This window comes from Mesoplodon bidens (assembly GCF_964165515.1).
Source record: "Mesoplodon bidens genome assembly, chromosome: 6".
NCBI lineage: Eukaryota > Metazoa > Chordata > Mammalia > Artiodactyla > Ziphiidae > Mesoplodon > Mesoplodon bidens.
The window spans coordinates 79,269,317-79,294,502 of record NC_138162.1 but is presented as its reverse complement, the minus strand read 5'-3'; the positions used below and the strand labels follow the sequence as shown (position 1 = coordinate 79,294,502).

At 38.1% G+C, this 25,186-nt stretch overlaps 1 protein-coding gene across 5 annotated transcripts in view; it reads right to left on the bottom strand.

The window, feature by feature from the left end:
* Positions 1–25,186, bottom strand: part of MAMDC2 (MAM domain containing 2) — a gene marked incomplete at its 5' end in the record, with an annotated part of 436,428 nt that overhangs the window by 393,300 nt on the left and 17,942 nt on the right. For 3 of the 5 annotated variants that reach the window (XM_081238326.1, XM_081238325.1, XM_081238327.1), the window contains one exon: positions 7,311–7,480. The exons of 1 other annotated variant lie outside the window; for it this stretch is intronic. In XM_081238326.1, the coding sequence (XP_081094452.1) occupies positions 7,311–7,321 (11 nt within the window). Of the gene's footprint in view, positions 1–7,310; positions 7,481–25,186 lie in introns of those variants that run through there. One more of the 5 variants, XM_081238324.1, reaches the window with a different exon arrangement.

The following is a 25,186-nucleotide window of genomic DNA, read 5'->3' as shown; positions in this document are numbered from 1 at the left end:
TCAAGTTCAGACATATTGTATTCTCTTTCTATACACCAGTACACTCTGTGGAATTTTTCGTTCCAATTCCGTCCTTACCAGTAATAGAACAGTATTTATTGCAGAGGGGTTTTGTGAGAATTACATAAGATGATAAATATATTGAAAGCAGAAGGAATAGTTCCTAATACATGCTCAGCCCTCAATTAAATTTCAATTACTAATACTATTACTACATCCCAACTTGGTCCTTATCATTTTGGAGAAGTATTCTAAAATGTGCTTGTTTGTGTAGAGTTTCCTAACTATACTTCACTGTTCTTCAAGCTTTGTCTGTCTACAAGGTCTATTTAATGAATATCTTTTTATCATATTTTAATATGAAATTTAATAGTCTGAATCAGAAAAATGTTGGCAAGATATTTTGATGTTACCAGTGATAACAATGGTTTCGTATTCATATGGAATCTTTTTAAGACCATTAATAAGCTTTATTCTTTATAAAATCACTGATCCTCAACATACTTGAGTTATTCCTATTATCCTCAAGCTTCATCAAACCAATGTAGTGTAGGGCTTAATGCAATGCCTTCTATTATATTAATCTCTTTTCACCATAACATCCTTGGGGTTAGAAAATCACAGCTCAGGTGGCTGAAACAGGACCTTTCAGTAAGATAATTGCAGGCAGACCAACTCGGGAAGTGGGAATCCCTGCATCTGAGCCTACTCTAGTATATTTCTTTATTAGCTTTATCAGATCCTTAAAGAGGGTGCCAAGAAGACCTGACGAGAACAGCAAACCTAAAACAGATGTAACCCACCCAGATGTAAATGCCTACAGTGGTTAACCTCTTTACCATCTCCTTTCCTTCCTGTCTTAATAGTCTACTCAGTTCTTGGAAAAGCCCCTGCTCAGGACCTTCCAAAGTCACCATCATTGTATCCTCTCCCAGCATTAAAATTCTTCTACCAAATGTCATGCAATTATCTGAGAGAAAAATTTTAATTATGTAAGAAAATTAATTTATACTATCTCCATGTTGAATCTAGTTTAAGTCTATTGAAAACTTGTATTTAAATTGTATAAAACTTAGAAGCTTAAAACTGAGTATTTATGTCCTAATCAAGGGTTGCATAGTAATTCTTTAGTTCCCCAGAAATAAGGACCTCCATATATACATATAGGGGCCCACTTTCAAATATTTTTTTTTTTTTTTTTTTTTTTTTTTTTTGCGGTATGCGGGCCTCTCACTGTTGTGGCCTCTCCCGTTGCGGAGCACAGGCTCCGGACGCGCAGGCCCAGAGGCCACGGCTCACGGGCCCAGCCGCTCCGCGGCACATGGGATCCTCCCAGACCGGGGCACGAACCCGCATCCCCTGCATCGGCAGGCGGACTCTCAACCACTGCGCCACCAGGGAGGCCCTCAAATATTTTTTATAAAAAAGTTAGAGTTCACCAGTTTGTCAAAATGAATGAGAGGTGTCTGGTCCTCCCTGCTCCCTCTGTCCCCCCTATCTCCTGACCTTTCTCCTACCTCTCCCTTCTTCTTTTCCTTTTCCCCACTTTTCCTCCACTTATCCCTTCCTCTTCCATCTCTACTCATCTTCTTTCCTTCTTTCCTCTCCTCTCTTTCTGCCTTCCCTCTCCCTGTTTCCTGTTCCTCTTCTTCCTTCTGTGAGAAGCGGTATGGATTTTAGAATCAGAATCTACTGCTGAGCACCCAAGACAATCTGGTACAATTCAGTTACATGAAAAATATGAAAGAAAAATAGTAAAACCTAGAAATCAGGGCCAAAGTTTATATGAATAAGCTCATGTTTAACGACCCAGGAACTCTCAAAGGAATCAACACCAATGAAAGCTTCAATCTTCTTTCCTTTCCTTTAAGTATTCATAACTACCAACAGTCTTTTCTAGAAGAATTTAACCTTGAGTATGATTCCTCTGTGCTTCTAATTTGTATTGCAAACATATTAGGCATTGACCTGCCCTCAAACCATTATTAACTAGTATTGATTAAGTCCTGTCATGCAACAGGCATTACTTCTGGAACTGCAACTCTCAGCGTGGGGATTAATTTATTAAATATTCAATGTAGAGTATTATATAATGCAGCATTTCCTTTATTTTTTTAAAGGTCTTTATTGAATTATAATTGCTTTACAATGTTGTGTTAGTTTCTGCTGTATAACAAAGTGAATCAGCTATATGTATACATACATCCCCATATCCCCTCCCTCTTGCGTCTTCCTCCCACCCTCCCTATCCCAACCCTCTAGGTGGTCACAAAGCACTGAGCTGATGACCCTGTGCTATGCAACTGCTTCCCACTAGCTATCTATTTTACTTCTGGTAGTGTCTATATGTCAATGCTACTCTCTCACTTCATCCCAGCTTACCCTTCCCCCTCCCCGTGTCCTCAAGTCCATTCTCTACATCTGTGTCTTTATTCCTGTCCTGCTCCTAGGTTCATCGGAACCATGGTTTTTTTTTTTTGTATTTTTTAGATTCCATATATAGGTGTTAGCATACAGTATTTGTTTTTTTCCTTCTGACTTACTTCACTCTGTATGACAGACTCTAGGTCCATCTACCTCCCTACAAATAGCTCAATTTCGTTTCTTTTTATGGCTGAGTAATATTCCATTGTATATATGTGCCACATCTTCCTTATCCATTCATCTGTCGATGGATACTTAGGTTGCTTCCATGTCTTGGCTACTGTAAATAGTGCTGCAGTGAACATTGTGGTACATGTCTCTTTTTGAATTATGCTTTTCTCAGGGTATATGCCCAGTAGTGGGATTGCTGGGTCATATGGTAGTTCTATTTTTAGTTTTCCAAGGAACCTCCATACTGTTCTCCATAGTGGCTGTATCAATTTACATTCCCACCAATAGTGCAAAGCATTCCCTTTTCTCCACACCCTCTCCAGCATCTATTCTTTGGGGATTTCTTGATGATGACCATTCTGACTGGTGTGAGGTGATACCTCACTGTAGTTTTGATTTGCATTTCTCTAATGATTAGTGATGTTGAGCATCCTTTAATGTGTTTGTTGGCTATCTGTATATCTTCTTTGGAGAAATGTCTATTTAGGTCTTCTGTCCATTTTTGAATTGGGTTGTTTGTTTTTTTGATATTGAGCTGCATGAACTGCTTGTATATTTTGGAAAGTAACCCTTTGTCAGTTGCTTTGTTTGCAAGTATTTTCTCCCATTCTGAGGGTTGTCTTTTCATCTTGTTTACAGTTTCCTCTGCTGTGCAAAAGCTTTTAAGTTTCATTAGGTCCCATTTGTTTATTTTTGTTTTTATTTTCATTACTCTAGGAGGTTGGTCAAAAAAGATCTTGCTGCCGTTATATCAAAGAGTGTTTTTCCTATGTTTTCCTCTAAGGGTTTTATAGTGTCTGGTCTCACATTTAGGACTTTAATCCATTTTGAGTTTGTTTTTCTGTATGGTGTTAGGTAGTGTTCTAATTTCATTCTTTTACATGTAGCTGTCCAGTTTTCCCAGCACCGTTTATTGAAGAGGCTGTCTTTTCTCCATTGTATGTTCCTGCCTCCTTTGTCATAAATTAGGTGACCATATGTGTGTGGGTTTATCTCTGGGCTTTCTATCCTGTACCATTGATCTATATTTCTGTTATTGTGCTAGTACCTGCCATACTGTCTTGATTCCTGTAGCTTTGTAGTATAGTTTGAAGTTGGGGAGCCTGATTCCTCCAGCTCCATTTTCCTTTCTGAAGATTGCTTTGGCTATTTGGGACCTTTTGTGTTTCCATACACATTGTAAAATTTTTTGTTCTAATTCTGTGAAGAATGCCATTGGTAATTTGATAGGAATTGCATTGAATCTGAAGATTGCTTTGGGTAGTAGAGTCATTTTCACAATATTGATTCTTCCAAGCCTAGAACATGGTATATTTCTCCATCTGTTTATGTCATCTTTGATTTCTTTCATCAGTGTCTTATAGTTTTCTGAGTACAGGTTTTTGCCCCCTTAGGTAACTTTATTCCTAGGTATTTTATTCTTTTGTTGTAATGCTAAATGTGATTGTTTCCTTAATTTCTCTTTCTGATCTTTCATTGTTAGTGTATAGGAATGCAAGAGATTTCTGTGCATTAATTTTTTATCCTGCTACTTTACCAAGTTCATTGATTAGCTCTAGTAGTTTTCTGGCGGCATCTTTAGGATACTCTATGTATAGTATCATGTCATCTGCAGTGACAGTTTTACTTCTTCTTTTTCAGTTTGGATTTCTTTTATTTCTTTTTCTTCTCTGATTGCCATGGCTAGGACTTCCTTATTGAACTATGTTGAATAAGAGTGGCGAGAGTGGACATTCTTGTCTTGCTCCTGATCTTAGTGGAAATGCTTTCAGTTTTTCACCATTGAGAATGATGTTGGCTGTGGGTTTTTCATATATGGCCTTTATTATGTTGAGGTAGGTTCCCTCTATGCCCATTTTCTGGAGAGTCTTTGTCATAAATGGGTGTTGAATTTTGTCAAAAGCTTCTTCTGCATCTATTGAGATGAACATATGGTTTTTATTCCTTAATTTGTTAATGCGGTGTACCACATTGATTGATTTGCATATATTGAAGAATCCTTGCATCCATGAGATAAATCCTATTTGATCATGGTGTATAATCCTTATAATGTGTTGTTGGATTCCGTTTGCTAGTATTTTGTTGAGGATTTTTGTACCTATATTCATCAGTGATATTGGCCTGTAATTTTGTTTTTTTGTGATATCTTTGTCTGGTTTTGGTATCAGGGTGATGGTGGCCTCGTAGGACAAATTTGGGATTGTTCCTCCCTCTGCAATTTTTCGAAAGAGTTTGAGAGGACAGGTGTTAGCTCTTCTCTAAATGTTTGATAGAATTTGCCTGTGAAGCCATCTGGTCCTGGACTTTTGTTTGTTGGAAGATTTTAAATTACAATTTCAATTTCATTACTTGTGATAGGTCTGTTTATATTTTCTAATTCTTCCTGGTTCAGTCTTGGAAAATTGTACCTTTCCAAGAATTTGTCCATTTCTTCGAGGTTGTCTATTTTATTGGCATATAGTTGCTTGTAGTAGTCTCTTATAATCCTTTGTATTTCTGTGGTGTCAGTTGTAATTTCTCCTTTTTCATTTTAATTTTATTGATTTGAGTCCTCTCCCTTTTTTCTTGATGTATCTGGCTAAAGGTTTATCAATTTTGTTTATCTTCTCAAAGAACCAACTTTTAAGTTTATTGATATTTGATATTGTTTTCTTCATTTCTATTTCATTTATTTCTGCTCTGATCTTTATGCTTTCTTTCCTTCTACTGACTTTGGGTTTTCTTTTTTCTTCTTTCTCTAGTTGCTGTAGGTGTAACGTTAGATAATTTATTTGTGATTTTTCTTGTTTCTTGAGGTGAGATTGAATTGCTATAAACTTCCCTCTTAGAACTGTTTTTGCTGTGTCCCATAGGTTTTGGGTTGTTGTGTTTTCATTGTCATTTGTTTCTATGTATTTTTTAATTTCCTCTTTGATTTCTTCAGTGATCTCTTGGTTATCTAGTAGTGCACTGTTTAGCCTCCATGTATTTCTGTTTTTTACAGTTCTTTTTTTTTCCTGTAGTTGATTTCTAATCTCATAGTGTTGTGGTCAGAAAAGATGCTTCATACAATTTCAATTTTCTTAAAATTTACTGAGGCAAATTTACCCAAGATGTGATCTATCCTGCAGAATGTTCCATGCGCACTTGAGAAGAAAGTGTATTCTGTCACTTTTGGGTAGAATGTCCTATAAATACCAACTGAATCTATCTGGTCTATTGTGTCATATAAAGCTTGTGTTTCCTTATTTATTTTCTGTTTGGATGATCTGTCCATTGGTGTAAGTGGGATGTTAAAGTCCCCCACTATTATTGTGTTACTGTTGATTCCCCCTTTTATGGTTGTTAGCATTTGCCTTATGTATTGAGGTGTTGCTATGTTGGGTGCATAAATATTTATAATTGTTATATCTTCTTCTTGGACTGATCCCTTGATCATTATGTAGTGTCCTTCCTTATCTCTTGCAACAGTCTTTATTTTAAAGTCTATTTTATCTGATATGAATATTGCTACTCCAGCTTTCTTTTTACTTCTATTTGCATGGAATATCTTTTTCCATCCCCTCAGTTTCAGTCTGTATGTGTCTCTCGGTCCAGGGTGGGTCTCTTGTAGAGAGCATATCGATGGGTCTTATTTTTGTATCCATTCAGCCAGTCTGTGTCTTTTGGTTGGGTCATTTAATCCATTTACGTTTAAGGTAATTATTGATATGTATGTTCCTATTACCATTTTCTTAATTATTTTAGGTTTCTTTTTGTGGGGCTTCTTCTTCCCTTGTGTTTCCTGCCTAGAGAAGTTCCTTTAGCATTTGTTACAAAGGTGCTCTGGTGGTGCTGAATTCTCGTAGCTTTTGCTTGTCTGTAAAGCTTTTGATTTCTCTGTCAAATCTGAATGAGAGCCTTGCTGGGTAGAGTAATGTTGGTTGTAGGTTTTTCCCTTTCATCACTTTAAATAATCATGCCACTCCCTTCTGGCCTGCAGAATATTTTAAATGTAATCATATAGCTCATGCTGTGTCATCTCTTCTCTATTGTCTGTTCTATTTAGTTTAAGATGAACTAAATTTCTATTTCTGAGTGAACCTTATCATTATTCTTGAACAATGTGTCATATTTTCTCCCACTGTAGATATGCATGAGGAGAATATTTTGTGTAAAAATTAACTGCCTTTTATTCTTGACACATTATGAGGACTATTTTGGAAGTAAAATATATTAACGATTACTCTTATTTACCAATTCGAAAGTTTTCTTCAATACTGTGACACAAAATTTCCTTCCATTATAGTCAGAATGTGGGATAAATGTTTCTTCCAGATGGGTATCATTTCTTATTTTTTATCTAAATGTATAAGAGTCATGGAATAAACATGCCTAGAATCTGGGCTCATAGGAAGGGAGAGTAAAGGTTATTTGGTACAGCATCTTAGTCAAAATAGAAATGCACTCCTGGCCTCTAAACTACTGCTGAGAATAGTTATCTTACCTCCACATAAGCTCAGAGTCTAGAGCACATACTTCACAAAGGCGGCCCATTCCAATACTGTACAAGTATAATCATAGGTTCTATCTTATACTGAGCTAATGTGAACCTCCTTGCTTGATGCACCTGTTGTTTCTGCTTCTTGAAAATGAAAGATAAGCCTTATTTCTCTCAAGCACAAGATCCTTTCAGAGATTTGAAGAGTTATAACATGGCTTCTCTTTTCCCAGGTAAACAAAGTAAACAAACTTACCTGTTCTTCATCTTTATTATGGCTGAACCTCTGGATGTACATCACTTTGATCATGATCTCCTTACAAAAGTGTTCTCAGAATAGAGCACAATATTTTACTTCCACCTGTGCTGAGTACAGTGGAGCGACTGTGTCCCATACATTTGATTCTGTGCTTTTATTAGCACAACCTAAGCAGGAGAGAAAGTAAGTAAGAGAGGATATGAAAAAGGAAGGGAAAGAGAGAGGGAGGGAGGGAGGAAGAGACAGAAAATAGGTGAACTGAAACCAGATCAGGGGGAAATAAACAAATTCAAAATATAAGTATGTCCCAAGGCTAATCCTAGGATCAGAACTACCATCTGGATACAAAGCTTTTGGATCTCTGGCAAGGTTGGAAAGCTTATAGCAAGCCTCCTGCATGAAGCCTAGGGCATTTAAAACAACAATTGGAGGAATCTATGAAAATACAAATCCTCTCTGAGGTAAACTATCCCCAATTTAGACTCTCAGGATTCCCCCAGATTAAATTCAACAAATGTGAGCTCACAAAAAGTACTGGCAAATAAAGAAAGAAATAAGCTAGGATGAGCAAAAACAACAAAGAACAGATTTAGCTCCCCTACCACTTCCTAAATAAGATATTCAAATTATTAGATGCAGCATGTGAGATAACTCTGAATGGAAATTCTAAAGAAACAAATCTCGGAATCAGAAAACAATTTGATTAAGGGATAAATCACTCTCAAAAATAGAGAAACTTTCAATGTGAACATGGATGCATTAATCAGTAGTTTCCCCCTCTCATCATGGAAATCTTATGAAAGCCACAAGTACGTGGAAAACAAAAATTTTAACTTTGTTAAAATCAAGAGAGAGACTACAAAATATTTATAAAGGCTTCTGAGCCTTTAGGATTCACAAGGTAGTAAGTGCAGAAGGATCTAAGAGCAGCATGATAGGCAGAATCCTAAAATCTATGCTCCCCTTCACCCCAACCAAGATTTCCTGCACTAATCTGGGTACGAATATGATGAATCCAATATTACATCTCTGATTATGTTATATTACATAGCAAATGGGATTTTGTAGATGCAATTTAAAGTACTAATCAGTTGATTTTGGGTTAACCAAAAGGGAGATTATCCAGGTGAACTTAATCTAATCACACGAGCCCTTTGAAAGCAGAGAGTTTTCTCTGTCCATTGGCAGAAGGGAAACTCAGACAGATCTAAAACAGAAGGATTCAAGGCATTGTTGTTAGTTTTGAAGATGGAGGAGCCATTTAAAGGATGGGAGAGTGGCCTCTAGGAGCTATAAGAGTGGTCCACATCTGACAGCTAGTAGGAAAATGGACACTCCAGTCCTACAATTGTAGGGAAGTGAGTTCTGCCAACAAACAGAATAAGCTTGGAAGTGATTTCTTTCCCCGATACTCCATAAAGAGCCCAGAACAGCTGACACCTGATCTTGGACATGTGAAACCCTCTTTAGAGAACCAGTGAAGTCTGCCCAGACTTCTGACCTATAGAACTGTGAGCTATTATATGAGTGTTGTCTTAAGCCATTAAATTTGTGGTAATTTGTTATTCAGCAATAGAAAACTAAAATAAGTGATATTTCATAAACTTCTACTAAAAAATGCCCAAAGATGATGAGCCACATCTTGATGTACAGAAAGTATCCCTAATGAGCAGCAAGTGGATTGGGAAGGTGAAGTGAATGGTGTCAGATGGCCCTATCAGTCATATGACTGATGACTGACATTAAGTAGAAGAAGAGGTCTGAAAAAAGTCTGCTAGTTTATACTCTCCAATGAGCCTAGTTCTTATAATCTTTGTTAAAAGAGGATATTTTTTTTTTTTTTTTTTTTTTTTTTTTTTTGCTGTACGCGGGCCTCTCACTGCTGTGGCCTCCCCCGTTGCGGAGCACAGGCTCCGGACACACAGGCTCCGCGGCCATGGCTCGCGGGCCCAGCCGCTCCGCGGCATGTGGGATCTTCCGGGATAGGGGCACGAACCCGTGTCCCCTGCATCGGCAGGCGGACTCTCAACCACTGCGCCACCAGGGAAGCCCCAAAAGAGGATATTTTGATTGCTATTTTCATCAATGTAAAATTGTGTCCTTCATTCCATTTTAATTATTTTGACTTTGAATTACAGTTGTTTGAGATTAATATTGCAACATCTACTCTGTGGTTATTTGTATTTTCCTGGTGCATCTTACCATACTTTTTTTTTTTTGCAGTATGCGGGCCTCTCACTGTTGTGGCATCTCCTGTTGCGGAGCACAGGCTCCGGACGCACAGACTCAGCGGCCATGGCTCACGGGCCTAGCTGCTCCGCGGCATGTGGGTTCTTCCCGGACCAGGGCACGAACCCGTGTCCCCTGCATCGGCAGGCGGACTCTCAACCACTGCACCACCAGGGAAGCCCCTCACCTTACTTTTTATTCTTAGTCATCTAGCATCATTTAGGATGGGGTTCATTTATAGATAGAAAATAGTTAATCTTTACTTTTCACAAAGGAAATTTAAACCATATTCTTTGTCATAACTTATTTTTTGTCTAGTTATATTATCTTTTTTCTTTTCAATATTTTCTTGCTTTCCTTTTATTTCTGTCTACTCTATGGAGTATGCTTTATTTGCTACTATATTTTCCATTGACTTCAGAAGTAAAACTACTTCTTTTAATTTTACTAGTGGTTCTTATGAAGCTCTTCCAACGTATTTAACTTGCACTTCTTTATGTTTCAAGATCAGGAATAAAATATTACGCCTTGATAATATATAAGATGACAGTGCTCAGAACAAGGTATGCCGTCATCAAATGCTTATTCGATTAGATTGAGTTGAAATTAGTTTGTTCTTCAATCCCACTTGAAATTACTTGAGACATGGGATTCATACAACATCTCAGACAGCTGGGGTGGGGGAAGTTTACGTAATACGGCCTCTGGTAATGCAAGCAGAAATATTTCTAAATGAATGGTACGAAAACACTGTCAAAGTTTCATTATTGTTACTACACATTGTTAGCCATTGAAGTGCTATATTTTTAAATGTATGTATAAAAATAAGTTCAGTAATTGACAATTAATCTCTCTTCCTGTTCAAACAAAACCCAAGGGAGAAAGATTGCCTCATTTACTTTTCAGTGTCTTTTGCTTCCTTCCAATCTAAACTCCCATGCCAAGGACGTAGCAGTACCTCTACAATTCCCAGAAAGAGTCTCTGAGCACCTGCATGTGGTATCCTGTCCAAGGGCGATTTAGCTGTCAGAATATATCATCAAATCCTTCAGCAAGTTGCCCAACTTATCATTACAGCTCCATGAGTAGCTTTATCTGATGACACAGTCCTAAATCACTTAAACCTGAGAGACAGCAGGGGGGAGCTATTGCAAAGGCTTACACAATGGTTGCATTAAGGTTTGTGGATGAAACATGATGGCCATGAAGGTGTTTTGGGAGAACAACCAGTCATCACTTCTGTTGGCTTTCCATTTCTTGTTCATATTACTTTTCTAATTTCAGGATAAGCTTTACAGCTGATCTAAGGGTTTGTTAGCATGACTACCAGAGGCATCTGGCAAAGTGACCCCATTCTGGCTCTGCATTGCTAAATTTAAGAATATACTAGGATCGGGACTTCCCTGGTGGTCCAGCAGTTAAGACTCCACGATCCCAATGCAGGGGGCCCAGGTTCGATCCCTGGTCAGATCCCAAATACTGCAACTAAGAGTTTGCATGCTGCAACTAAAGATCCCGCATGTCACAACTAAAGATCCTGCATACGGCAATGAACATCTTACGTGCGCACCTAAGACCCGGCACAGACAAATAAATAAATAATTAATTAAATAATTAAATAAATAAATATTAAAAAAAAAAGACAGAGAGAGCTCCACCCACCACCAGTCCCTCCAATCAAGCCTCTTAGATAGCCTCATCCACCAGAGGGCAGACAGCAGAAGCAAGAAGAACTACAATCCTGCAGCCTGTAGGGGAAAAAAGCCACATTCACAGAAAGACAGAGAAGATGAAAAGGCAGAGAGCTATGTACCAGATGAAGGAACAAGATAAAACCTCAGAAAAACAACTAAATGAAGTGGAGATAGGCAACCTTCCAGAAAAAGAATTCAGAATAATGATAGTGAAGAGGATCCAGGACCTCGGAAAAAAAATGGAGGCAAAGATCAAGAAGATGCAAGGAATGTTTAACAAAGACCTATAAGAATTAAAGAACAAACAAACAGAGATGAACAATACAATAACTGAAATGAAAAATACACTAAAAGGAAACAATAGCAGAATAACTGAGGCAGAAGAATGGATAAGTGACCTGGAAGACAGAATGGTGGAATTCACTGCTGCGGAATAGAATAAAGAAAAAAGAATGAAAAGAAATGAGGACAGCCTAAGAGACCTCTGGGACAATATTAAATGCAACAATATTCGCATTATAGGGGTCCCAGAAGGAGAAGAGAGAGAGAAAGGACCCAAAAAAATATTTGAAGAGATTATAGTCAAAAACTTTCCTAACATGGAAAAGGAAATAGCCACCCAAGTCCAGGAAGCACAGCAAGTCCCATATAGGATAAACCCAAGGAGAAACACACCGAGACACATAGTAATCAAATTGGCAAAAATTGAAGGCAAAGAGCAATTATTGAAAGCAGCAAGGGAAAAACGAAAAATAACATACAAGGGAACTCCCATAAGGTTAACAGCTGATTTCTCAGCAGAAACTCTACAAGCCAGAAGGGAGTGGCATGATATACGTAAAGTGATGAAAGGGAAGAACCTACAACCAAGATTACTCTACCCGGCAAGGATCTCATTCAGATTCGATGGAGAAATCAAAAGCTTTACAGACAAGCAAAAGGTAAGAGAATTTAGCACCACCAAACCAGCTCTACAGCAAATGCTAAAGGAACTTCTCTAAGTGGGAAACACAAGAGAAGAAAACGACCTACAAAAACAAACCCAAAACAATTAAGAAAATGGTCACTGCAACATACATATCAATAATTACCTTAAATGTGAATGGACTAAATGCTCCAACCAAAAGACACAGGCTTGCTGAATGGATACAAAAACAAGACCCATCTATATGCTGTCTACAAGAGACCCACTTCAGACCTAGGGACACATACATACTGAAAGTGAGGGGATGGAAAAGATATTCTGTGCAAATGGAAATCAAAAGAAAGCTGGAGCAGCTATACTCATATCAGATAAAATAGACTTTAAAATAAAGAATCTTACAAGAGACAAGGAAGGACACTACATAATGATCAAGGGATCAATCCAGGAAGAAGATATAACAATTATAAATATATATGCACCCAACATAGGAGCACCTCAATACATAAGGCAACTGCTAACAGCTATAAAAGAGGATATCGACAGTAACACAATAATAGTGGGGGACTTTAACACCTCACTTACACCAATGGACAGATTATCCAAAATGGAAATAAATAAGGAAACAGAAGCTTTAAATGACACAACAGACCAGAGAGAGTTAACTGATATTTATAGGACATTCCATCCAAAAACAGCAGATTACACTTTCTTCTCAAGTGCACATGGAGCATTCTCCAGGATAGATCACATCTTGGGTCACAAATAAAGCCACGGTAAATTTAAGAAAATTAAAATCATAGCAAGCGTCTTTTCTGACCACAACGCTATGAGATTAGAATTGAATTACAGGGGAAAAAAAGGAAAAAACACAAACACATGGAGGTTAAACAGTACATTACTAAATAACCAAGAGATCACTGAGGAAATCAAAAAGTACCTAGAGACAAATGACAATGAAAACACGACGATCCAAAACCTATGGGATGCAGCAAAAGCAGTTCTAAGAGGGAAGTTTATAGCTATACAAGCCTACCTCAAGAAACGAGAAAAATCTCAAATAAACAATCTAACCTTACACCTAAAGGAACTAGAGAAAGAAGAACAAACAAAACCCAAAGTTAGCAGAAGGAAAGAAATCATAAAGATCAGAGCAGAAATAAATAAAATAGAAACAAAGAAAACAATAGCAAAAACAATAAAACTAAAAGCTGGTTCTTTGAGAAGATAAACAAAATTGATAAACCATTAGCCAGACTCATCAAGAAAAAGAGGGAGAGGACTCAAATCAATAAGATTAGAAATGATAAAGGAGAAGTTACAACAGACACCACAGAAATACAAAGTATCCTAAGAGACTACTACAAGCGACTCTGTGCCAATAAAATGGACAACCTGGAAGAAAGGGACAAATTCTTAGAAAGGTATAACCTTCCAAGACTGAACCAGGAAGAAATAGAAAATATGAACAGACCAATCACAAATAATGAAATTGAAACTGATTAAAAATCTTCCAACAGGGGGCTTCCCTGGTGGCGCAGTGGTTGAGAGTCCACCTGCCGATGCAGGGGCGGGTCCGTGCTCTGTCCGGGAGGATCCCACATGCTGCGGAGCGGCTGGGCCTGTGAGCCATGGCCGCTGAGCCTGCGTGTCCAGAGCCTGTGCTCCACAGCGGGAGAGCCCACAGCAGTGAGAGGCACATGTACCGCAAAAAAAAAAAAAAAAAAAAAAAAAATCTTCCAACAACCAAAAGTCCAGGACTAGATGGCTTCACAAGTGAATTCTATCAAACATTGAGAGAAGAGCTAACACCCATCCTTCTCAAACTCTTCCAAAAAATTGCAGAGGAAGAATACTCTCAATCTCATTCTATGAGGCCACCATCACCCTGATATCAAAAGCAGACAAAGATAGTATAAAAAAAGAAAATTACAGACCAATATCACTGATGAATATAGATGCAAAAATCCTCAACAAAATACGAGCAAACAGAATCCAACAACACCTGAAAAGGATCATACACCTTGATCAAGTGGGATTTATCCCAGGGATGCAAGGATTCTTCAATATACACAAATCAATCAATGTGATACACCATATTAACAAATGAAGAAGAAAAACCATATGATCATCTCAATAGATGCAGAAAAAGCTTCTGACAAAATTCAACAACGATTTATGATAAAAACTCTCCAGAAAGTGGGCGTAGAGGGAACCTACCTCAACATAATAAAGGCCATATACAACAAACCCACAGCAAACATCATTCTCAATGGTGAAAAACTGAAAGCACTTCGTGTAAGATCAGGAACGAGACAAGGATGTCCACTCTCACCACTATTATTCAACATAGTTTTGGAAGTCCTAGCCATGGCAATCAGAGAAGAAAAAGAAATAAAAGCAATCCAAATTAGAAAAGAAGAAGTAAAACTGTCACTGTTTGCAGATGACATGACACTATACATAAAGAATCCTAAAGACACCACCAGAAAATTACTAGAGCTAATCAATGAATTTGGTAAAGTTGTAGGATACAAAATTAATGCACAGAAATCTCTTGCATTCCTATACACTAATGATGAAAAATCTGAAAGGGAAATTATGGAAACACTCCCATTTAGCATTGCAACAAAAAGAATAAAATACCTAGGAATAAACCTACCTAGGCAGACAAAAGACCCGTATGCAGAAAACTATAAGACACTGATGAAAGAAATTAAAGATGATACCAACAGATGGAGAGATATACCATGTTCTTGGATTGGAAGAATCAACATTGTGAAAATGATTCTACTACCCAAAGCAATCTACAGATTCAATGCAATCCCTATCAAATTACCAATGGCATTTTTTATGGAACTAGAACAAATCATCTTAAAATTTGTATGGAGACACAAAAGACCCCAAATGGCCAAAACAGTCTTGAAGGAAAAAAATGGAGCTGGAGGAATCAGACTCCCTGACTTCAGACTGCACTACAAAGCTACAGTAGTCAAGACAATATGGTACTGGCACAAAAACAGAAACATAGATCAATGGAACAAGATAGCAAGCCCAGAGATAAACCCACACACCTATGGTCAACTAATCTATGACAAAGGAGGCAAGGATATACATGGAGAAAAGATAGTCTCTTCAATAAGTGGTTCTGGGAAAACTGGACAGCTACATGTAGAAGAATGAAATTAGAATACTCCCTAACACCCTACACAAAAATAAAGTCAAAATGGTCTCGAGACGTAAATGTAAGACTGGACACTATAAAACTCTTAGAGGAAAACATAGGAAGAACACTCTTTGACATAAATCACAGCAAGATCTTTTTTGATCCACCTCCTAGAGTAATGGAAATAAAAACAAAAATAAACAAATGGGACCTAATGAAATGTCAAAGCTTTTGCACAGCAAAGGAAACCATACACAAGACGAAAAGACAACCCTCAGAATGGGAGAAAATATTTGCAAACAAATCAACGGACAAAGGATTAATCTCCAAAATATATAAATAGTCATGCAACTCAATATTAAAGAAACAAACAACCCAATCCAAAAATGGGCCGAAGACCTAAATAGACATTTCTCCAAAGAAGACATACAGATGGCCAAGAAGCACATGAAACGCTGCTCAACATCACTAATTATTAGAGAAATGCAAATCAAAACTACAGTGAGGTATCACCTCACACCTGTTAGAATGGGCATCATCAGAAAATCTACAAACAACAAATGCTGGAGAGGGTGTGGAGAAAAGGGAACCCTCTTGCACTGTTGGTGGGAATGTAAATTGATACAGTCACTATGGAGAACAGTATGGAGGTTCCTTAAAAAACTAAAAATAGAATTACCATATGACCCAGCAATCCCACTACTGGGCATATACCCAGAGAAAACCGTAATTAAAAAAGACACATGCACCCCAATGTTCATTGCAGCACTATTTACAATAGCCAGGTTATGGAAGCAACCTAAATGCCCATCGACAGACGAATGGATAAAGAAGAAGTGGTACATATATACAATGGAATATTACTCAGCCATAAAAAGGAATGAAATTGAATCATTTATTGAGACATGGATGGATCTAAAGACTGTCATACAGAGTGAAGTAAGTCAGAAAGAGAAAAACAAATATCATATATTAACACATGTATGTGGAGCCTAGAAAAATGGTACAGATGAACTGGTTTGCAGGGCAGAAGTTGATACACAGATGTAGAGAACAAACGTATGGACACCAAGGGGAGAAATCCACGGTGGGGTGGGGATGGTGGTAGGCTGAATTGCGCAATTGGGATTGACATGTATACACTGATGTGTATAAAACTGATGACTAGGAGCTTTCCTGGTGGCGCAGTGGTTAAGAGTCCGCCTGCCGATGCAGTGGACACGGGTTCGTTCCCCGGTCTGGGAAGATCCTACATGCCGCGGAGTGGCTGGGCCCATTAGCCATGGCTGCTGAGCCTGCGTGTCCGGAGCCTGTGCTCCGCAACGGGAGAGGCCTCAACAGTGAGAGGCCCATGTACGGCAAAAAAAAAAAAAAAAAAAAAAAAATGATGACTAATAGGAACCTGCAGTATAAAAAACAAAACAAAACAAACAAACAAAAAAAGAATATACTAGGATCAGGATGCAATAGTTTGCATGCACCAGGAGTGATGAATAGGGCTGTTTAGGCTTAGGTTCACTGTACTGTACTATACTGTACCGCCTCCTATAATCATACTGTGTTCTGTATTGAGAGGTTTAATGTAAAAATAACAATGACCAAATCATATATAAAAATAGATCTCTGACCCACAACCTGCAACAACTTGGCCAGGAAATCAACCAGTCCCAGGAAGCCAGCTTGCTATAAGTCAGACTTGCAGGAAGTCCAACTTCTATCTCCGGTGATGGTCCAGGAAGCCAAACAGTAACCCCTGTAAACAACTGATCTCAAATGGCCAGGACTTGATTAATAACTGACAGCTTTACTAATATTTGTGCCCAGCCTGCCTACAGCTTCCTCATGCCAACAGCTTCCAATCAGGGCATACATGAAACCTTCTCTTTTTTCCGCTCCTCTGCCTGCCTTTGAGTCTCTGCTAAAACACAAGTGACAGTGGCTGACTCCCTTACTATAGCAAGCTCTGAATAAATAGCCTTTGCTTGCTTTCATTTGGTTAGTCTTCATTTATTTCCACAGTGTAAATCTGAGTTTAAAGAGGTGCTCTTGGCTCCAAAGAAGTGGTTCCCAGCACATATCCAGGCAGTCTACCTAGAGAACTGATCCAGTCTTGTGTACTTAAGTCTAGATGCAAAGTGAAGACTACTAAGAATAATATTACTCTTATTCAGATGTTATTATGTGTAACTATGCACCCAGTGGTGAGGATTTCAGAAGCAGGAACCCCCATCTGTCCTGAAATATGTTGCTGACCTCTGCGATGTGTATCATGATTGTGCTGATTTCCTTTTATATTTACTTTAGATAATTAAACCCTGCTTGATCTACCCAAGGAGCATGTATCTGGTCTTTCCATCAGTCTGAGCTTACAATGATCATGCACATTCTGCTTCTCAGATTAGATAGGTAGGGCTTGTATATTTTGGAGAGGAATATAAAGATTTTTGTCTTCTGTCCAAGGCTAGAATTTATAGATAACTGCTAATGGTAGTATTTCTTAACCTAGAGCCAGGTACCATTTGGGGAAGAAAGGGCAATAAAGGCAGAGATAGCAGCATAAGAAAGGTGAGGAGGCAGGAACACATAGAGCAATGTTGTACATCTCAGGAGCCTCCAAAATATGCCATATGGTTTACATCAAACTTCAAATGCAGACTTCCAACTTCTACAAGCTGAGGGAATAGGGGAAGGAAATACTCTGAAGCAAACTTCGCCATGAGGGGAGTTTTTTTAACACCATTTATTTCTGGGTTCTCTTGCACTAAGAGGACAAGCAACATCTATAGCCAAATATAGAGTTAAAAATTTAACAACTAACTTTCTCTTTTAACTCATGCATTAAATCAAATAATGTACACATGCTGTTTCTCTCTGTTAACTATGCTGATAAGTGCTATATTGTTTGAATAGTTCTTCTTGAGTCACAGGTGCATAGGACCAAGCAGTCAGCAGAAAAACAGTCAGCACATCTTGACTGGAAGCAGACAACCGTAATGGCCACGAATCACGGAAATATCAAAAGGAGTGGCGCCAGCCCAGAGAGGTCTCAGTCATGCAGTCCTGCCAACCCCACCCTCAAAATTCTCCTTAAATAGACCTACCCTCTTTCAGAGAGTAGGACACTAATGTTAGCCTGCTGCCCTCCTCATTTGCTGGCAAATTACTAAATTTCTCTCTCCTTTATCCTCAAAACTTTGTCCTCATTATTCTCATTCGGCATCAGGGACAGGGACGGAATTTTCAGTTTTATATCCAGGTAGGTGCCACTAAACTCCCAAGACATTCCCATCTGCTGTTCTCCTTCATTCTCACTGCACAAGGATCACCATCACATTTGACTCTAAGTGGGACTGTGACACAGTCCAGATGTTCATTTTCAATCATTTGAGACCTAAATATGTCAACAAATATTTTCAAAGGGAACATTAGGGAAAACAATTATGTGTTAAATACGAATGTCTACTTCTCTCTTTGCATTGCCAATTCCCTCTCTGGTATTAATCACAGTTGCTAATATTCATGTCATCATCTGTAATAGAGATCCCACTTCTGTCGATTTGCAACATATCATTCAAGTAGCAGCAATTTTCTTCTTTTAACCTCAAGATTTTTCTATCCTATATATATGCATCATAGAAAATAAGAAAGAGAAATGAAAGAAGGAAAGAAATATTTGAGGGAAGGAGGGAGGGAGGCAGTTTTTAGTACTGTTTGATTAAATGGCTCAATAAAATCATTCTTCTTCTCTCTACTTTGCCCTCAGCATTACAAGATAGCTGAAGCAGTTCTGGGCTGAACATCCCAGCAAGACCAGAACCAGAAATAAAAATGGATCATATCTCCTTGTGTCTCCTTCCTAGGAAGAGGAACTCTTTCTCAGGAGCCCAATAGCAAACTTCCCTCAGGTCTCACTGGCTGGAAATGGGTGACATGCCCTCTCCTAAACCAGTCACTGATAAGAAGAATGGGACTACCAGAAAGACTATAGCTAAACCTTAAGCCTATCTGGATCCTATCCTAGAGTAAACATAAGGATTCTGTCAGTAAAAAAAAAAAAAAAAAAAAGTTAAGGTGAGATGAATCTTGGTAAGAAATCAGTGGTATCTGATAATATGGAGTATTAACATTAAAAAAAGAACTTAGAAAAATTTTTGATGAAGAGTTATTATTTAAAATTGCATTTATTTGACTACTAGTTTGCTTTAACATTTTCTCATATGTTCTGCTCTCTATTCTATCTTTTTAAACTCCTTTGGGAGGGCACAGCCCTTTTTGGTGGCAGTAAAACAGAAGAGAAAAAGGAAAGGAATCCAATCTGCAGACTGACATCAATATTAAAATCTCAAGGTAGTTTACAAGAACCATCACGTCAGAAGTCTCTTTATAGTTGCCAAATCCACGAGTTTCATCCAAGCACTGCTGACTGCTCAGTAGAACAGGTGAGGCAATATGAATCCACAAAACATTATTTGCACTAACCATATCTTCATTGGCAGGTTGATGCCAATAGGACTAAGAAGTTTCTTAAGTTTTGCTGACAGCTCAATACTACTCCCTTGTAATTTCCTATTATAACATGTTCTAGACCTCTCCCAAACTTGTGCCTAGAACTTCCCTAAAAGTAGAACAAGTTAGAGCACACATAGCTTCAACCCCAGTTACCCTTTGGCTTATTTTATTATGGGTTTTCTATTATAATATCATTAACTTAGGGAGTAACTGATGCCACTGATAGTGGAACCCACACAGTATATTCTAATTAGACTATTAGCTCCATTAATTTGAACTCCATTTCAACAATAAATCCTCTGCAATGTCTCCTTATCTTAACCCATTTTCTGCTAACATTTCCATGTTACTAGTTAAGTACGTTTAAATTATAATAACTAAATAATAATACATTTCCTTCTTTTGAAAAGATTTACCTTTTGAACAATAATAACATGTTCATTGGACAGTTATTGGTTTGCTTATCATTTGCTGATTTTTATATGGGCTATTTATATATTAAGAATATTGACGGGCTTCCCTGGTGGCGCAGTGGTTGAGAGTCCGCCTGCCGATGCAGGGGACACGGGTTCGTGCCCCGGTCTGGGAAGATCCCACATGCCGCAGAGCGGCTAGGCCCGTGAGCCATGGCTGCTGAGCCTGCGCATCCGGAGCCTGTGCTCTGCAAGGGGAGAGGCCACAACAGTGAGAGGCCCGCCTACCGCAAAAAAAAAAAAAAAAAAAAGAATATTGACTATATGTCTTTTTCTTATTTTACTTTTGTCTTTCAAACTTGATTAATGTGATTATATATATACATATATCATCTATCAATCTTGTTTCTTTATGTTTTCTGACTTGGGTAACATGTTTAGGAAGACTTTCCACTATGAGATCAGGTATATCCACCTTTCTTTTCAAAGATCTTAAGCCTTCTGATTTTGCAGTAAATGCCAGACTTTATTTATGTGTATAATTATATATTTAGCTAATGAAAACCTTTCAAATACCAACAAGAAAATTATTTGGTGCGATACATTTAAATTGTAATAATAAATGAGGTCTTCCATGCACGGCATTGTCCTATTGATACTGTTCCTTTCTTTCACATTCATTTGCTCTCCCTGGATGACAACATCATCACTCACAGGTACTGTATCCACACCAATGACCACTAAGTCCAGGTTTCCAGGTCAACATATAAAGGAATTCCCCCAGCCCATGAGAAGTAGGAGAACATTAGAGTTAGGAGGAAAGAATTGAGACTCAGGGGCAAAAGGATTGAAGGAAAGGTGACTGTTGTGAATGATGAGCTAGCTCTGTCATTCGGAAGCAAGGGGTTAGCTCTATTTCATTAATCTTCTATTTGTTCTGGCCAAGGTCAAAGTGATTCCAGCCAGTCTGCCATAGCAAAAAATATATATATATATATAATTTAGAATCAGAAAATAAAGAATTGTGGGGAGGCTGAAGAAGGAAAATATTATTCATGACTTTTTCTCACAATGTGCATTGGTGGGAAAACCAGCAATCAGGGATCTCATAATAACTAAAGAATACACACCTACTTAACTGCCATAATTACAATTCATGAACTGAAAGGGAGGAAAGAGGTTTTCAAGAGTCTTTTCCCTCTGAGTATATGTCTTAAATATCTATTTTTTACATAAAGTGATTGGTACACTGATATTATTTTAAAAACTATTTTCTATTCAAAATTAAAACCTACAAATCAAAATAGAGAGATCAGTTAGGCTTAATTTTCCAGAGATAAATCAATGAAATTCTTCAACTATTCTTACATGGTACTCTGAGGGTTTTCATAGAAATTAATTTAAAAGTGAGAGAATTCAGGATACAGATGTTTGAGGTTATTTTGTTTTTACTGAATTACTGACTAAACTGATTGGTTTAATATTCCATATGTTCTATGAGGGGAGGCACAGGGGAAACGTTATTGACAATTTAAACTTAAGAAAATAGACACCTCAAAAAGGTTGAAAAGGCTGGACTAAGGACACATAGCTAGAAAGGGGCAGAATCAGGACTGGAAAATCAGGTTTTCAGATTCTAATCTTGGTGTTATTTCTACTCTACATTTCTTTTACTATAAAATCCTTATTTTATAGGATTTTTATACTAAGGCAATAATAAATAATCTGACTTTTAGCAATTTTAATGGCTTAGTGATACTGGAGCACTAAGAAATAAGGTTGAGGATATGAGAAGATCAAAGAAGAAATAAGTTGCCATCATACCCTTTCATTTAATCAGTATAGCTTTGAACCAAAGAGAAAAGAGGAAGGACCGTGTAAAAAGCTGGTGTGTGACATTCAAAATTCTAGAATTAGCTATCCTCGATTTTAAAAAGAAAAAAAAACCAAACTTCTAACCATTCTCTTAGAGGAAGGCTCAACAGAAGAACATGGGCTCTGTCACAAAGCTGATCTGGGTTCAAGATCTAGCTCTGCCACTAACTCATTATGTGCCTTTGGGTTAAGCTGATTTTCTAAGCCCTATTTTCCTCATCTAGACAATGGAGAAAAATAAAGCAGCTACCTTATAGGGTTGTTAAGGATTAAATGCAATATATGTAAAGCATTTAACACAGTGCCAGGCACAAGGTAAACACAGTAATGATCCCTTGTTTTGGTTTAGTCACACTAAAGAGTACAGATAGTTCCATGAGGCTGCTCCATGATGGCAGGGGAAAGGCTCAGCTCAAGAACCTGGAATCCCATTCCTTTCTACTTCCTTGATCTTGGATCAGAGAGTAAACTCAGAAGTTTTATCCATGGTGATCACAGAATTTGGCAACAGAGGGAAGTCTGACTTAATTTGCTGTTTAATCTTGAATACAGTAATTTCATCTCATTTCTTACCTGTGAATTGAGGATACTGATAAGATCTCAGTGAGTTGTTTTGAGGGCTACATAAAATAGAGGGAAAAGAGATGGTATTTTTGCATAAAACATGGGTTATAATTATTTACCTGCAGACATATGAGTGGTATTACTATCAGCAGAGCCTCCTTCTCCTACTATTACTACAATTTTTCAAGGCTCATTTACCTGACAGCCATCTCCTCTTCCCAGGGCAGTTCTAGGCTTGTTTATTATGACCCAAACAGACTTGTTCATTGGATATAATCACCCGGGATTCTGAAATGCCATGGTGGCTCCTGCTTTATGCATTAACCAGACCATTACAGTTACTGAGTAGCAGCACCAGTTCACAATCTGTGAACTCTTAAAGGTTATAAGATCCACTTCTCATCTCTCTCTTCAATCCAAGCACAGAGTCTAACACTGAGAATTAAGTCCAGAAACAGTAGGTTGGTTCAGATTATAGAAGGCTTTTGTATCATAAACAAAAATCTGGCTTTTTCTTTGGTGGTTGGTAAAGAGTAGCTGAAAGCTGTTAAGCACAGAAATGACATGGTCATTTTTGTGTATTAGAAAAATCACTTTGGAAGTTGTGTGGAGGTTAGCAGGAGGCTTGGTCTGGAGGTATGACCTGCATAATCAATACCATCAAGAGAAGAGGAAATATGCTAAGAATTCTGCCTAATAAGGAAGGCAAGTATTGAAAAGAATCTTTAAAATATTTCTATCAATATCCTTAACATTTCAATTTAACTATGTTCAAGTACATAGAGTGGAGGCCAGTGTCATGAAACAAACTTTTCTCCGACATGAGTGATCTTAAAATACACACACACACGCACGCACACACACACACACACAACAATGATGCCTCAAAATACAACATGGAACTTTTTAGTTCCAGTCTTTTTCTTGCAGCAGAGTCAATCTAAGTGTTGGTTGAAAAGGGGAAAAATCTAGGAATTAAAGAAAACCAGTTTTCCCCATCCAGATAATTCATGGATTTCCAATATCATATCTACTAGCAAATAGCTATCTAAAATAATGTAAATTGTTTTTGAAACTTTCTCCTCTATGAGTTCTCGAAAGCTTAAAAATATACTAGGCTAGAAAATTACTTCTTAGAGATGTAAGTTCTTGTCTTAAAGTCAAAATATATATAGGAATGAACTGACAGCTTGCTTGTATAACCCCGTGCTAGAATTCAAAAGGACAAATCTGATTTTTAAAAAACCATCTTAATTTTAAAATCTACACTTGGCTGCTAATAATATACAATTAACTCCCCTTAAAAACAAAGGAATTGGGCCTCCCTGGTGGCGCAGTGGTTGAGAGTCCGCCTGCCGATGCAGGGGATACGGGTTCGTGCCCCGGTCTGGGAGGATCCCATATGCCGCGGAGCGGCTGGGCCCGTGAGCCATGGCCGCTGGGCCTGCGTGTCCAGAGCCTGTGCTCCGCAGCGGGAGAGGCCACAACAGTGAGAGGCCCGCATACCGCAAAAAAAAAAAGAAAAAAAAAAAAAAAAAAAAAAAAAAAAAAAACAAAGGAATTAAATTGTATGACATTGAGTTTCAATTCTGGTTTATAATTTAAAATGAAAAAGTCTTATTTACATAGTCAAAAAGGTATCAGGAAGTTTAGATTTTTCCAAATATAATTTCTGAAATAAAAGCCTGGATATATTTTGTTTAAACAAGTTACATCTCCTTTATTAGGACTATATACTGATTGAGAGTTTCTGAACTTCCAATCAGTGGATACTCAAAAGTTTTCATTTGCACTATTTGAAAAGAAAGTCTTGGTATGCAAAGTAGATTTGCAACTAAACAAGACTATAGGTGAATAGGATAATCTGCTTTAGAAAAGAAGTTTCTTGGGAGCAGTGTCTAGTTTTGGTCATCTTTGTCACCTCTGTGGACATTCCATGCATGTAGCAGATACCCAGCAAATGTTCACTCAATTGAAATACTTCATTAAATAGAATGTTTTGTGTGAAGATGGATGCTGCTAACCATAAATGAACCTCCTGTTTTTTTTTTTTTTTTTCGGTATGTGGGCCTCTCACTGTTGTGGCCTCTCCCGTTGCGGAGCACAGGCTCCGGACGCGCAGGCTCAGCGGTCATGGCTCACGGGCCCAGCCGCTCCACGGCATGTGGGATCTTCCCGGACTGGGGCACGAACCCGTGTCCCCTGCATCGGCAGGCGGACTCTCAACCACTGCGCCACCAGGGAAGCCCTTTTTTAAAAAAAAAAAAAACATCTTTATTGGAGTATAATTGCTTTACAATGGTGTGTTAGTTTCTGCTTTATAGCAAAGTGAATCAGCTATACATATACATACATCCCCATATCTCCTCCCTCTTGCGTCTCCCTCCCACCCTCCCTATCCCACCCCTCTAGGTGGTCACAAAGCACCCAGCTGATCTCCCTGTGATATGCGGCTGCTTCCCACTAGCTATCTATTTTACATTTGGTAGTGTATATATGCC